General features: G+C 32.0%; 1 protein-coding gene and 1 long non-coding RNA gene across 17 annotated transcripts in view; one reads left to right on the forward strand and one right to left on the reverse strand.

Moving 5' to 3' along the window:
• Positions 1 to 6,808, reverse strand: part of LOC146997559 (uncharacterized) — a 63,146-nt gene extending 56,338 nt beyond the window's left edge. The window contains exon 1 of the long non-coding RNA XR_015040679.1: positions 6,739 to 6,808. This is a non-coding gene — a long non-coding RNA (uncharacterized LOC146997559). The remainder of the gene's footprint in view (positions 1 to 6,738) is intronic.
• A 4,914-nt stretch (positions 6,809 to 11,722) lies between these two features.
• The window catches only part of LOC118200019 (zonadhesin-like), a 260,274-nt gene continuing 255,351 nt past the window's right edge, over positions 11,723 to 16,645 (forward strand). For all 16 annotated transcript variants that reach the window (XM_085814973.1, XM_085814976.1, XM_085814977.1 and 13 more), the window contains exon 1: positions 11,723 to 11,791. In XM_085814973.1, the coding sequence (XP_085671099.1) occupies positions 11,746 to 11,791 (46 nt within the window). In that variant the 5' untranslated portion in view covers positions 11,723 to 11,745. The remainder of the gene's footprint in view (positions 11,792 to 16,645) is intronic.

Below are 16,645 nucleotides of genomic sequence, written 5' to 3' on the forward strand. Positions count from 1 at the left end.
GCGTATACCAAAGCGGCTTGTGCATATACACTGAAGAGACAAAACATTATGAAGATCCCCACATTTTTCAACGAAACTCGTCTGGATAACATGGAGGTCATGCGATTAAGAGGTAATGGTATTTAACTACTGCTTGGGGAAGGGAATGAATCATTACCTGCATTTACTTTTGCGAGAGATAAGAAAGGCTGTTGATCTAAGTGAATTTGATAGAGGGTAGATTGTAATAGCCTGAAGACTCGTAACATGTATCTCCGAAACTGCACGACTAGTAGGTTGTTTACGATCTGTTGTTAGTATTTATGCAAAGTGGATAAATGACGGTGAAACCAGCAGTAGACGCCAAGGTATTGGATATCCATGCGTCATCAAAGAAAATGGACGTTGTAGACTGTCCCGCTTGGTGTACGAAATCTGCACCAGATAGTTGTTCAGGTAACAGCCCAATACAATGCAGATCCAAGTGTAAGTGTTTCGGTACACACAGTACAGCGGACACTGTTGGATATGGGACTGCGCAGCAGAAGTCCCACTGATGTGCTCTGTTCACCAAGCATCATTGTCAACTACACCTACAGTGGGCCACGGAACATCGATACTGAACGGTAAGTAGAAGACAGTTGCCTGGTTGGATGAATCAGGATTTCTCATTCATAACGTTGATTGTAGTGTCAGGCTACGCCGTCTTCCAGGCTAACAGTTGCTCCCCCTCTGTATAGCAAGTCATGCACAAGCTGGTTGTGGCGGTGTTATGCGTTGCAGGACTTTTTCGTAGGTGGCTGTGGGATCCTTAGTTATAATAGAACACACCATAGAAGCTGCGGAGTATCTGAACGTAACTACGGAGGAATTGCACCCATACATGACGTCTGTCTTCTCAACTAGAAATGGAAGCTTCGAGCAGAACAACCCCTCATGTCACAAGGCTCGAATGGTGTTGGAATGGTCAGAGGAGCATAAGAATTAATTCCAATTAATGCCATGCCCGCCTAAGTCGTCAGATCTTAAACTGATAGAGCACATTTGGGATGTCAAGGAGCAGCAGCTCAGAGGTCAAACACTACCATGTCGTAATATTTCGATTTTACGTGACTGCTGCTTAGACATTTGGCATAAATTGTCTCCAGTCATTTATCAAGAGCTTGTGACATCCATGCCAAGGCGAGTTTCAGCTGTTTTGCAGGCCGAAGGTCGCGCGCGTTATTGAGTAGGTGGTCATAATGTTTTGGCTCCTCATTGTATCTAACATAAAACACACCGAAGTTTAGCAGATACGTCAGTGTGTTTCAAATAAGGTTACTGAATTCTGTGAAAAAATCATGTTATTGGAAAGATAGATTTCTAATGAAATGATAAAGAAATAAATAATCTTGGCAGAGAATGTTTCATCGAATAGGCGGCACGTTGATATCTCACTAGCTGGAGAAAACAATAATACGGTTATTCTCTTTCTTCCGTCTATTAGTTCGGTTTACTATTTCAATACGAAAAAAATAAATTCCACGAATTAATTAGCCTCAAAGTTTCAAAATTTAAATACTTCTCTTTGATGAAACGTATTTTTATAATTGAGAAATGTTGATGAAACTTGGAGAAATTCTTATGGTTTTTCCGCAAAAGTGTCACATTTTTTGATTGCAGGTGTTCCTGTATAGGAAAACGTATAGCCTAATACTGTTCTCGCCATTTCCTTTTGTTATTCCTGAACATTTTATTTTCTGTATTTTCTTCTTGTTTTTGATTCTTGAAGTTTTTTAAAATTTCAAACATAAATTGACAGACTGGATTTTAAAACTTTTGATATGATGAACAGTACCATCTATAGTCTTATGTAGGTAATACAAGGATTAGTTTCGCGCTTTGTTCTGGTAGTTCAAAAATGTAAATTCTTCATCTATAATATACTTTACATATTTAAACATGGTTTTGAGGCATTACTTCTGATTTTATTCAAACTTGCACGAATGCAGTATACTTGACAGGTATAAGAAATATTTTAACTAAGCAACTTTTACTAAAATTTATAATAAGTTTTGGAACAGAAGTCAAACGCTACTTTCAGATGGTTCATCTCAGTGGTAGAAATGATTAACGTTAATGAGTATTTCTCTTCTTCCTATCGTGGATAGCATATCTTTTAAACAGCTGCCCAGTTTTCATTTTAAAATTTATTTGAACAGATAACTTTATCCATTATTAATGATGTGCCTACGTAATAAGTGACGATTGATTGAATACAAGGGAAAGGAATCTTTCTTTGGATTTGGTGAAATTTGCGTGTGTGATGCTGATATTTGTAATTGTGTTTAGTAATTAAAAGAAACAATGTTGTTTAATGGAATTTAATTTGTATTAATGATTAAGCTTGGATTTATTCACGTAATATTTATCCTTAAATTATTACATCCTACAACTACAAGATTTATAATGAATTTTACTTAAATTTGAGAAGTAAAAATAATTTATTAACATGAATCCATTGTTATATTAAAATAAAATAATAAATGCTAAAAAAGTAGCATTACTTTTTAAAAGGCACTTTTAGAATATACGGCGTGGTTTAAAATTTAAAAAAGCATAATACGTAATCAAGAGTAACTAGCTGGTTGCTTTATAATTGAGGGATACGTGTTAAAGGAATATTGTTATTATATAGAATTTTCCAAGAAAAAATCTAATAAGAATACTGCGAAAATTTCGAAACTCTGAATACAAAACAGAAGCTCAGATAAAAATAAAATTATTAAGCGTATTCCATGTAAAGAAAATCGTAGTTTTCTAGAAATCCTAGGAAATTTAAGCATATTTGTGGCAGTTATGACAAAATTTTTAATAATAGTTTGCTTTATGTTGCTTCTTATATGCCTCCTCTCGCCACGTAACTCGCTGAGTAACTTAAGCAAATTTTACGGCGAGTTTATAAGACGCAAGCGGGCGTAGTTTAAGACTAAGATGTAATCTTGAATGGGAGCAGAATATTATTCGTTGTGGAAGACAATACAGCAAATTGGCAGTACAGCAAATTGGCAGCGTAAGCAATACAGCAAATTGGCAGGATGCGGTCGACGTATCGACTTATGAAGGATTATTAAAACCGGCCGGATATCATACGAAATAACAACCTTTAACAGCATCAGTGGGTGAGGGACGTATATTATTTACACTGACGTGTAGTAAACAGTGTCCTTGTCCGTCTCGAGTCCTTTGGTCATTCGTCATAAGCAAAGCCATGACTTATTGATGAACAAGATGCATTCCAGTCCGATATATTTAAAATTTTTCGGTTGAAACTCCAGAATAAAGACTGTTAATAACAGAGTTTAAATTGCGTCGGAGCCCGTCTCCGGTACTTCTCAGTTTTTAAGTTTTGCTTTGTTTATTTGATTATGGCTTAGCACGTGAGGGCTATCTGCTTAAGGTGAGGAATGCCTTCATGGAAGACTTTATAAGAGTTCGTATATACGTTACACATGCGGAAAACAACGAAAACGCTCATGCAGACAGCCCGTTTGCCGGGATTTGAACCCTGCATCCAGCTACCAGTGTTCAGCGACTTTAACGCTTGACTGGTGGTGGGCCTCTCAACTTTTGAGATGAATCGTAATTCTAGCCGAGTGCACCGCAGCCCTAAATTAAAAGGCTCGGCTCTTCTTTCAGAAGTCAAATTTTATTTTAATAAGAAATACGTCTTAAATTCGATTGCAGCTTCTGAATGCATGCCCGTCTTTCCTTCGGGAAAAACACTTTGACGTAAATTGAGACTCCTAAAGAAAGAAAAGCCTCCACACACATGTCAAGTGCTTATATTACAGAAAGTGTAATGAATTTATGAGAGCGAGTAAAATTTTAGTCAAGAAACTACTAAAAGTGATCACCCTGGTCGTGCACGAGCAACGCTAGTGACTTCCCCCTGCACAGTTCCTGCAGAATTTTTTAACAATGGAATCAAATACGGGAACGAAAAGCGTCAAGTGTACAGATCTTTACGATTGTCCTCACGTTGCTATCACATCAGATTCGGAGAAATGTTTTTTCACCATATCACATCTGCTTCACAGCTAGAATTATACCGGCAAGGTATTGCGATCAGAAAATGTCGGACTCTTTTTCTCTTCGTTTTCAAACATGGTTTTGAAAATTCTCCTTTTAAGTTTCCTTCCATATACTCATTCTGTTTCTAGTATTCTTTCTATTCTCATTAGTGATGCTCTAATCGTTTTACTTTTTTACTGATATGCTGGAAAATGAATGGTTTTAGTTTCAATCATCTCTTGAAATAGTATATTACACCTTATGGTGTAAAGTCAGCTGGAGGCCGGTTAAGCTATTTCTTAGTTTTTAAGCGAAATTGTAATTCAAACAGAAGCCAAATAGGCTGGGGGTACAATATTTTATTTTTGCATTTAACTGTTTATTATTAACTTAATAATTTATTATTTTTGCATTTATCTCTTTACTTTTTATTGAATTTTAACTATTAGTTATTTTATTTATTAATTTTGCATAGGGCTCTGGCACTAATTTTAGAAATTAAGCCTTGGTTGTTAATGAGACATTACAACGGAAATTAACAATAAAGTTCAACCTCTGATATGTCATTGCTTCGACAATCTTTTTGAACAATTCTTCCGTCAAGTCTTGTGTTTATTGAACTCAGCATGTTTTATTACAGTACTTGTTTTATCAGGTAAGTCTTTAGGATATTTTCGTTTGCTAATGGAAAGAATCCAGTCAGACCTCCCATTCTTCATTTTGCCTTGGCAGTCTTTGAAATCAATAAAGATTTTTAGAAAAAAGCTGTGCCAAAAAGAGGGTTATTATATTTATTCATTCTTTTTATGCTGAATTTTGCATGTGATTGTGGCATGTGTCTTTTTCAGATATATATTGCGATGCTAATTACGCTGGATATTCTAATGATGGGAAATTTAATTTCGATTTACTTGAAAACTGGCTGATTATGCTTTATTTGTCTACTTATTAAAACACTCAACCCATCGGATACTAATTAGTGTGACAATCGATATTAATTAAAATCATTACGGTTCAAAACAAAATTAAGCAACCAGTGTTGATGCTTTCTATCATATCACGACACAGTAAAAAAAAAAAAGCATATCATGTTGTTGGTGATAAAACATAGACTGATTAAATCTGTTACAAAGGAACGCGTGTAGTATGAGAAATATGGGATTGTGGACTGGAACAGAAAAAGGAAATCTGTTAGATTTTACCAAAAAGTTATAATTTCTGAAGCAAATTAAAGAAATTAAAGGTATACCTCTCTTCTAGTGGTGCAGAAGCTAAATACATCCAATCAGTAAATTAGAAGGGTTCGGATTTGACTCCAGGAGAGAATGTAATAGATATTTTTGAGAATTCTGGCTTTTCAAAGAAACCCTTTATTTACTTTATACTGTGACTAGATGGCAGGCCTGGTATAATTACATTCTTATATTATTTTATTTATCGACGAGTGACATCATCAGTTCTGCGCACAATAACGTTGTTGATTCCATGTGTTTGTAATATCTTACAAATAAATAATTTAATCATTTTTCTTTGTTATATGTCTTCATTATTCCCAAAAGTTTTTTCGAAAGACTTCAAAGGCTTTTCTGCAACTGCATAACTATAATAAAAACTACCATTGAATAATTGTACTGTTGGAAGACATCTATTGTTCCGGAATTATTATTATCTAATAAATCTTTTACAAATTTGTGATATTCATGATATTCAATTCTCCAAATACTTCTCACTATAATTTTGAGTTCTACAAATATTTATAAATATAAGTTTCTTCGATATTTCTTTCAAAAATGATATATATATATTTAAAAAATTATAATTAAAAGTTAAATTGTAAGCACAAACGAAAAAAGACCAATTTTGGTCAAAATTTTGCGCATTGTGCTGCAAAATTAAGGAAATTAGAAGATAAATTTTAGTAAGGATGCCAAAAAGTTACCAAAAACTGTGGCTCCGTGAAAACTTCAACATAAGCATATTTAGTTACTATGAAATGTGTGAAAGAGAAGAAAAATACAATATTTGAATATTTACAAGTAAAGTTAATAAAAAGTAAGCTATGAGGTAAACGATTTAAGTAATTTTTAACACAGTTAAAAAAAAAAAAAAAAAAAAAAATCAATTGAACGAGGTAAAATAAAAATAGCAAGCTATATGCTAAATTAAAAAAAGTAGATTTTAAAACACAGTAAAATACTAATCAATTGATCAAGGTAAAATATAAAAATATTAAAATCAAGAAACGGTAAATGGTTAATTAGCCCAATTCGAAGTTCATTTTGGCTTGTCAAGGGAATTTTTTTTTAAATGAACCTCGAACCAAGCTAACTCCATTACGCGTTTCGCCGAAACAGACAATTGAAACTTTGCGCGACAAATTTTTTAATGAATTAAATAAACTATGTCAAAAACCTTAGTCTCAATTCTCTGTTCCAATTTCCCGACGCGTCCGCTTATATTGACACATTAAGGTGTAAAAAATGAAAAGGCAATTCCGATATACAGAAAAAATAAATAAAGAGCGATATGCTATTAGTCAAAATATACAAGAACTTATGGGTTGCACCTGCGAGTTTAAAGAATTAAAACTTAGTAAAGGTACCGTAAATTATATTTAAATTAAAAAGGAAAAAATAATACGACAAGAAGCATGGGTCTTGTCAAAACCTAAAAAAACTTTTAGAGAAAAAATTATAAAAATCAGACCTGGTACAAAGCAATCTTCCTTGATGACGAGGAAACTCGAAAAGGGTGTGCAAATTCCCTAGCGTTTCCATTGCCCTCCACTGGCGTCACCATCGAGATAGATAAGGCCTGCGCTCTGAAACGAAACTGGCTTGTGACGTCACGGTTAAGAGACCCTCAGCAAACTTTCTGTTGGCTTTTATAAGTTGTAATTTTTTATCCATTATGTTTTAAGAATTGAATTTATGTTTACTTTTGACATCTGAAGCATCATCTCTTGTAATAATTACTAACACTAGTAATATAAAAATTGTCAGCAAAATTTATTATTATTTATTTTAATTGGAAACTAATTTTATATGAAATAACTGTCCTAAGGGGTTAAAAGCATAACACTTTTTTCATTACATAATATGTAGAATATCAAATGCAGAGTAAATTTGATTCTTGACAGAGTACTGTGTTCTTAAATTTAAATATCAATGTTTTTTGCAAATCGTTAAATATCATTTTATCATGATGAAACTTAAATGCATATGTTTAGCTAATATAGATTCTGTTCACTTTTATATATGTTATTATCATGCAATCAGTTTGTTTAAAATTTGTTATGCAATATAAATCTTTCTGTGACAGAAAAGTTTCTAAAGTAATGTATGTAAGATTCATATTAAGGTAATTAAATTGCGAAACTGCAAAATGAAATTTTAAAAATGTACAGTTATTGAAGAAGCAGTAGTAATTGAATTCATATGTAGACATACTTGTTTTCATTGTATTCAATTCAATGCAATTAAAAAAAATTTAAATTATCTTTTAAATTACAATCTTTAATTTGAGTACGTGGCACCACCAAAAGCTATGCAAGTTAAGTTAAAAAAATTGCTTACAGAAAAGTTTTGAACATGATGTTAGGATTTATATTTTCTTTTCATGTGGATATTAATAGAAAAAATATTTTCAGAACAGAGGTAACGCTTATAGTTAAATAGGTATGATGCAAATATTTGCAAGAAATTTCAGTTTCTAAAAGTTTTATAAGTATTTCGTATATTTTTAAAATATTTTCAAAAAAATTGTGTATAACTTTATTTAAAAAACTTTTTTCCTGTCTTATTTGGAATTTTAATATTGATAGTCTTCAGAGCTATGTAATAAACATTATCTCAATTTAACTACAGATTCTGTCGAATAATTATGTAGCATTAAGAGGAAAACATTAACTGTAATACAGATTAACATACAATATGTAAGTAAGAAATAATTTTAAGACTAGACTATTTAGTAATTTATTACATTCAGAAAAATTTTCTGACTGATATAAGGCATTTAAATGTTAGTCTAAATATTAAGTAGTCTCTTGTATTCGTTTGATGTTTTATAATCCTGCTACATTAATATGATAGATATAAAAAATATGCAATAATTATAGAATGAGAGATAACATCCCACTGGCAAACATTTTGTTAAAGTAGTGGGTGAAACAAAAAAATTTGATGCGGTGATGAGAATCAACGAGAGACACAAAGACAGTGCAGAAAAATCAAAGTAAAAATTTTAGCTACTTGAATTTTAAAACCAATTTTTCTTCAAAGAAAAGATTTGCTTTTAAAAGCACCGCACCATTCTCAAATAATTTTGTTTTGAAAATAAATACCAACAAAAGAAAATGAAAATATTTCATATTCGTATAAGCTTTGTAAAACATTATATTGCCGCTTGTAATTTTGTTTTAGACTGATTTTATAGTACGAGATACCAATTTCATAGAATAGGTTTAGAAAAACGGGTGTTTAGCAAGGAAGCTAAACTGCGCGAAGACCGGTCCCCTAGCAGTGACGTAGTAACTCAACGCGCAGGCCTTATCTATCTCGATGGTGGCGCCACTGGCCGGATGACGTAGAAAGGGGGGAAAACAACGTCACTGGACAATAGCCAATGCCAAGTGACTGTCCGTTGGCCGCAACCTTACTCATAGTTAAAGGGGGGTGAAAGGCGTTGAAAAATGCGGAAAAAATTCAAAATGGCGTCTTGTCATGGTAATTTGAAGAAAAAGGACTGGGAAAAAGTGAAAATGGCTAATTCAGCTAAAACAATTACCTAAAATGGTCTCTAAAGTAAAAGAAATAATGAAAAAATAGTAATTTGTTAATTAAAGTCGTAATTCTTCAAGCTAGAGTGCTTTCAAGTTGCCAGAAACGAAAATAGACCGTAAGTTAATAATGGAATAGAATTGGCCATCAAAGTATTTTTAAAACTATTTAAAAATAGTATTAAAAGTATTGTGCCAATTTTTAAGAGGAAAAAAGACGTTGTGACAGGAATTATCTGTACATTTATACATTAGATCTTCAGAATCAGCCATCCACTTTATACGGTCCCATTGGGCTTTAACTATAAAATTTCATTATCTATTTCAAAAAATCTAAAAATTGGTAAGGCTAATGCCAGCTTTTTTTAAGGTATTTTTAATTATTTTTTGAGGAATGAGGTTATTTTTCAAAATTGTGACGAAGTATAGTACTTCTTCTTGAAGGTGTTTTGTTGTATTGCAGATTCTTTAATTCTAAGCAGCTGTGAGTAAACTGTGTTGAGGATGACTCTTTTAGAAATATTGGAATTCCAGTTTGTTAATTTAAGTGTTGAAAAGTTGAATTCTCTTCTTTTGTCATAGACTTTTAAAAAATTGTAATCTATAATATGCAAATCAATGTAGACTATATTATGTTGCACGGTATTTGTAGTATTAAATTTTAGGCATGAAGGGTAGATATATCGGCAATTTCTATCTTGTTGAAGTTGTTGAAGGCTATTACATCATCAATATATCGAAAGATGTGTTGGTAAAATATATGATCTTCCTAACTGAGTGAACGTATTTTAGTTAATTCTTTTGAAAAAAGGAATAATTCACAGACAGAAGTCGAAAAATTACCTCTCATTGGAATTCCCTGTATTTGTTTAAAGACGTTGTTGTTAAACTGAATATAATTATTGAAAAATACGCAGGAAAGAAAAAGTTGCCATTTTTCAGTATTTATTATTGTAGAAATTTGTGGAAATAATTCAAGGAAGAGCAAGTAAACTTTTATAAATTTTTTCAAGTGGTAAAGTTGTATAGAGGTTTTCAAAGTCGTAGCATTGGATATGTTCTATTTTAAGTGTATTTAAAGTATTTAGAACCTGTTCGTTACTTGAAATCATCCAGTTGCAATTAAGATCTTTAAAATCATAATTATTAATGAGGTCACGTATTAGACGTAGTTTTTGTGCAAAGAGATAATCTATTTCTTTAAGATAACTTTTGTTACTATTGGCAAATAACCTAAATTTGACCGGAGTCTTATGAAATTTTGGTATTGCATATAGATTTGAAAATCTGTTATTATATTTCCGAGGAAGGATTTTACGTTTTTTATGAAGTGCATTAAATTTATTGAGAAGAATCTTAGTGCTGGTAGTAATCTTTTGATAGGTGCAAGTGTTATTCAATTCATTATTTAGAAGGTCGAAATAAAACTTTTTTCAAATAATACTAAAATTGTTGCTAGCTTTGCCAATCTTTGTGATGATAAAGTTATCTTGCTGTTTCTGAATAAGAATTTCTAGATGCTTTTTATTGTGTAAATAATTGAAATTGGGTAATTTGAAAAGCATAAGCTGAAATTCTTTAATTAGTGCAGCTTTCCATTCAAGAGTGGTAGTAGTAGGTAAATTGGATCTATTACTAGCTAAAATGATAAATTTATCAAGATCATTATTGAATTGTTTAAGGCTAAAGTGTTTATTAATACTGAAAGTAGGACGAAACTTAGTGCCAAGTTGCATAATTTCTCGCAATGGTATATCTTCAATGATATTGAGATCTCCAGTAACAATATGCTGGTGATACGGATCTACATATTTATTGTACATAAGAAGTTGGCAATGACATATGCTATCTTCTATTATATTGTGGTGGTTGATAACAAGCTGACCTCAGGTCTTTTCAAATTTAAAACAGGGCTTAATTTGAAGTTGTTGTTCAGGTAGCAAGTGTTGATATTTTTTAAATATGCTTGGAATTTTTAACTGATCGTAAGACGGGTGCTTGAATTGTATTGTACAAAAAAGTTTTTTGTGGAAAAAATTACTATTCTTTAATTTAAAATTGCAAAAGTCTATTATCAGATCTTTGACTATTTGGAAACATTGAGATTGTTGATCAAGTATTTTAATAAGATTCTATAAAGTAATATTCTTAAAAGTATGAAGAAGTTTTATGGCATTTTTTGCGAACGCTTTAATTTCAAGGAAGGAATTAATAATTGTGTTGAAAATTTTTTTTGTTATTAGAATTACTTCCTCTTGATCCTCTGGTAGTAATATTGCTAAAAAATCTGAATTGTCAATATATAGAAACTTCTGAATGTTTATTGGTGGTATTACTTAGATAGGCATTAAGTCCGTAAGGATTGTTATTTCAACAGTATTTATTTCAGAAGCTAAAGCTAATGTAACCTGTTTCTTACAGGCATCATCAACAAGCAATCTTATTTAATCAATCGCAAGCTTTAAAAAAGTGTACTTAAATTCAGTACAGAATTTCATCCGATTTATTTTCTTATTGCTTCGCTAGATAAATCTAAATTTCTTAGATATCAAAATATGCTCTGTAAAATGTTCAATCTAAAAAAAAAAAAAAAAAAAAAAAAATTCTGCACAGAATTTACATTGAAATTTTGGCCTTTATGATTAGCTAAGTTGTTTACCAAGCTGTCTCTCGTGGGTAAATCCCAACTGCCACTAATTTCTTAGTAAACTTTCATTTTTCTTACGCACTTGTGAGTTACCATACTACAACGTAAAGAATTTGCTCAAACCTTCTTTATATGTATCTATGTGCCAGTAAGATGGTTCAGCCATTCAATTAGCTAATTGGTCAGCCCATTAGGTGGTGCAGAAAGCAGCTGCTCAAACAAACCAATTTTATTTATATGCAGCTAATGAGATTTTTCTTTTCCAGAAAATCTCTTACAGAAGCTCAGAATGTGGTCGCTGCTGTTGGTAGCGATTTGTTCCAGTTTACCTCCTGGTAAGCATCAACAATTTTCCAAATAAATATTTTTCTTAAAAGCACATACATTTTTTTTCGAGTAAGTTTTGTATATTTAATACTTCTGTTTTTTCAATAATGATTTCATGATTGTTAATCATAATTAAAGAAGCCATTTTATCGCATCGCGAATTTCCGTCAACTTTAGGAAATTTTCTGAGATTTCCTGGATATCAGGTTTCTCAAAATCAGGTAACTTTGTGAATCTCATATGCTTGTTGTTATCTTAAATTTTTATTACAATTAAATCATTTTTCGTATTACCGTGATGTACCGTGATGCCTCTATTCATTCTTTTTTCCATATTTAAATGCCGTGATGAAATGTGGGTGATTAACATCCACATTTCCAAACTATCTTGTTCTTCAGTGAAGATGTAGTCACCAAATAAAGATAACCAAGAAAAAAAATCTGATGTGTACACCACATGACTTCCTTGTACGGAATATTAAATTATACACATTTTTCTTGCATTTCATTTAAACTTATTGGATTGAATTAAATCTACTTCACCGACAGCGCATAAACCACAATAGAATAAATGCATTCTTTAAAATTCACTTTGTTTACCATAGCGACACTCTGGCACTAGGTTCACTTAACAGTATTATATTTCGTTCATATTATAACTCAGAATGCACAAAATTTATATCATTTAAAGAATAGAATTATCTAATCGTTGCCACATGTTCTATTCAAATACTATAATAAAGCTAGAATGATGTATGAAAGAAATTAAGCCAACAAAACTAAAAAGAAACAACCCAAGCCAACAAAACCCAAGCCAACAAAACAAAAAACTCAAAATATCTATATTAAAAATTACGAAGTGAATCTTAAACACTTATTTCCTCGAAAAAATTCCAGAAAGGATTAAGCATGATTTAATTGGCAATAATAAATGAAGACGTTATCTTTGTTGTTGCGAAGCTAAGTTTCTCTAGATTGGCAACAAATCCACTATTCTGCTGTTTCAAATGTAAACAAACAATGGCCGCCATCAAAAAAATTATTAGGCTTAGTGGCACTTAAAAACTTTAAAATTGTTGATAATTCTAAAAATATTGCCTACAGATTTACTAAAGGCATAAAACCCTTAACCGGAAGATAAGAACAACATAATTCAATCATTTTTAAAGCAAAAAATGTACAATTTACAAACATATAAGAGTAAAGAAACTGAGATCACTGAGCCGGGTAACAGAGTGGATATATATATATAAATATATTTATATACGTTTGGTGCTGCCGATTGCAACCAAAATACGAGGTGCACATCTACATGCTATAGCAGTCCTATATACAAAATTTCAACGTTCTGAGGCTACTCGTTTTTGAGTTATGCGAGATACGTACGTACAAACGCCACGAAAAATTCTCTTCAGAATTCATTTTAAAGCAGTTTTATAATTTTTTTGAAGGAAAAGAGTATTTTATTCTGTCCTTACGTACAGATATCACGCAAAAACATCGTTAAATTGCATTCGATTGCAGTCAAAATTGATATTTTCGTTGAAATATGCTGCCTGAAACTTTTCGCGATTACAATACTTTCTTTTTACTTCGTACAAGGAAGTAAAAAACGGTGTCAATGTAGAAACAATGAAACAGTTTTATTTAATGAAATATTTACAATTATTTATACTTTCCGAGAATTCAAGCGTATTTTAAATCCATCCACCAAATTAGCATTGCGATAATAGATTGCTTTTTTTTGGGGGGGGGAATTGTGACTATCGCAACCATTTGAAATAAATATTACAATAATTATATTTTCATTTAGTGAAATTCTAAAAACGGCTTTTTTGTTTAATAGGTGTAAATTTAAATTATTGTTCTTAATATATTACTGTTAGATGAAATTATTAATATCTAAGTATTTTAGAATTTTTAACACGTTCGTACTGTTATATTCCTACATCACCAGTAACAAAGTTACATTAAAAATTTTTAACTGATAGATTTCTTTCGCTCTTATTTTGGAGATCGCCACTCGCAGCGGAATCGTTTTTCTTATTATCGAGTTGTCTTTTCTGTCTAAACTGCGGCTTTCGCTGGCCTAAAACTTTGGCCGTTTGCCCTTTCTCCATACCGGCCCACCAGCGGCCGAGCGGTAAAGTCGCTGAACACTGGTAGTTCGGTCCGAGGTTCGAATCCCGCGAACGGGCTGGCTGCATGGGTGTTTTCGTGGTTTTCCCCATGTGTAACGTGTATACGAGCCAGTTTCCCTTAGAAAGTCCTCTACGAAAGGCATCCCTCCTCTTAGGCAGATAGCCCTAGTGTGCTTTGCCATAATTAAATACACCACAACACCACCTTTCTCCATACCCTGTTAATGCATGCTTTTTCTGCCATGCGTCTATTTGCAGCAGTAACCTAAGACGATTTGAATAATTTCTTCACCTGGCCTCTTACCTTGCAACAAATTAAAAATTTGAACTTTTCGTAAAATAAAATCCGTTAAGTCTTCAACTTTAAACTGAAATTTACTAAATAGCTGTGACTTGAGCTTACGCCTGTCTTTCACAATGGAGACGCTTTAATGAGATAATACTTAAAATTTTCAAATGTGCAGGTATCGCTCCCTAGCTCACCCAAAACAAATGTTTCAATGCATTTATACCACGTGACAGCCTAACCTCTAAGTGCGGCCGTTGCGATAGTAAATTGTTGTGCCTTTGGCAATGGATACATTAGAAAATTGGAATTCAACTACTAGCAAAGTTTACTACTGAAGTTTCCCTATCGAAGGCGACTGCGAGTTTCCTGTCAGCCGCTATGGTATCCACGATAAATCCAAATCCCTCCATGGGATCCAACTGAAGCAGGTGGAACTTGCATAGTTGACGGGACAAACTAAATATAGAATTATCTTGAGACATGATTCTACTCAAAGTTTAAACGCCAGTATGAATATGAAATTTCGTTTCTTTGGTATCATCAAATGTACGAAATCTCTAAGACCTAAGTTGAATTATCACTATGTCTTGTAAAGTGCCACGGAGACTGAAAAAGCGTGTAAAACAACTTTTTATTTAACTAAAATAAAAGTTTAACAGAAGGAATTACTCGCGCATACACAGGCAGAATAGCCATAATTTATGACTTAAAGCAAAAGTAACGAATGATTTATTTAAGTAAATGTGAGTTAGCCCAACGGCTACACTGACAGAGGAACGCGCAAGTTGGTCTGACCTAAAGTCGGCTTGACAAGCCTAACGCAGCGCTGCAGACTACTGCATTCAAGAGAATCAGTTAGCAAGTGTGGCCTTCAGCAGGCGGAGCATGCTCTAATTCTACTCTAAAAACCTTCCCTTAAATACTATATCTTTTCTGCCTTATTTGAATACACGCGAACTAGAAATTTACATACTGGCAGGAAAATGGGAAGTTAGAAAGACAGTAGAGTAAATTAACATAAAATAATTGTTTGGTAAAACTAAACGAATCCTTGTAATACAAACGAGGAAACATTTTTCAAGATCTGAATTCGATTCATAGCGCTTTGTTTAAGAATAAAAATCAATTTCATTTCAAGACATTTCAGATGAGAATTGAAGACCTTTAAAAATAGTTAATGTGTTCCTGGAAAAGAGTGTTATTTATTCAAGATTCTAATTCAAATAAAGGTAGGACTTTGTTTTCTGATTTTATGTAACTACGCAGAGAAATTTGAGTTCTTATGATTTTAAAGTATTTAATTTATATTAATATTGTTTTTAAAATATTAATAAATATTTATTTAAAATATTGATTTTAAATTTATTTGAACACAGTTAATATTTTAAGCAAATTGAAAGTACGATAATAAAATTGTACGTTATCAGTAGTAGGCTGATCGTATCAAAATTATGCAGCTAATATATATGTTTCGCATCTTAAATGAAAATTCCGTTTATATGGCTTTCTTATTTGTACGTCGTTTTGGAATAGTCCTTTGAAATATTTTAAGCAGTGTTTAAGCGCTGTACATTTATTTATGTTTATATTATTTTTATCGTGTTTTCTTAATTAAATAAAATGTATAGGAAAGGTTCATAAATATCAAGACTTGAATGAAAGTAGCTTTTTTACATTCATAAACTTAATCTAAATACTGAACAGCTAAATAAAAGTTGAGCACATTCCCCCACTCTGAACTATGAAATTCCCCCTTTGGATGAAAACCCTTGTTTAGACGAAGGCCTTAAAAGAGTGAGGGATTAAAATCAGCATTTCATTTTAACATATAATGAATATGCCAGCGCAATTTTAGAAGCTTTATTTTTTTCTTATTGTACTCTGACGGTTGGACTTAAAAAGAGATAAATACCATACTAATATTTCAAATATTTGTAAACCTAAAAAGAGGCCGAAGAGTTTTCTAACATTTACACTGAACAAAAATTTCGTTTTTGTTAACATATTTTTTAATTTAAAACTTTTGCATAAGATTTTATTTAGTATGCTTATTTATATTTATACTCTATTATGATTATATTTAGAGATAATTAGCTGATACAGATTTTGTTTCTGTAATGGATGTCAGAAGCTCAGAAAAGGAAAGAATTTTGCATATTAACTAAAAAAAAAAAAAAAAAAAAGAAGGAAAGTTTTCTTTCCGGTGTCTGTGACCATCAGGAAATCCGCAAAAAGTCCATATGTTTGTTCAGCTGTTTAATGACAGCCTTTGGAAAGCTTTTTAAGTGCTGAACAATTACTCAAACGAAAATAAATGAGAAATGCAAGACGAGAGCAATGAACTTTGCCTAATTTATATTCATTCTGTGGTTGTCCTTTATTAAGCTGTTTCATGCAACTCTTTTTCAAGTAATCACTGAGGCTCCGTTTTAA

The sequence above is a fragment of the Stegodyphus dumicola genome, chromosome 4, assembly GCF_044657685.1.
Source record: "Stegodyphus dumicola isolate Sdum_Otavi_A_Nest chromosome 4, ASM4465768v1".
Classification (NCBI taxonomy): Eukaryota; Metazoa; Arthropoda; class Arachnida; order Araneae; family Eresidae; genus Stegodyphus; species Stegodyphus dumicola.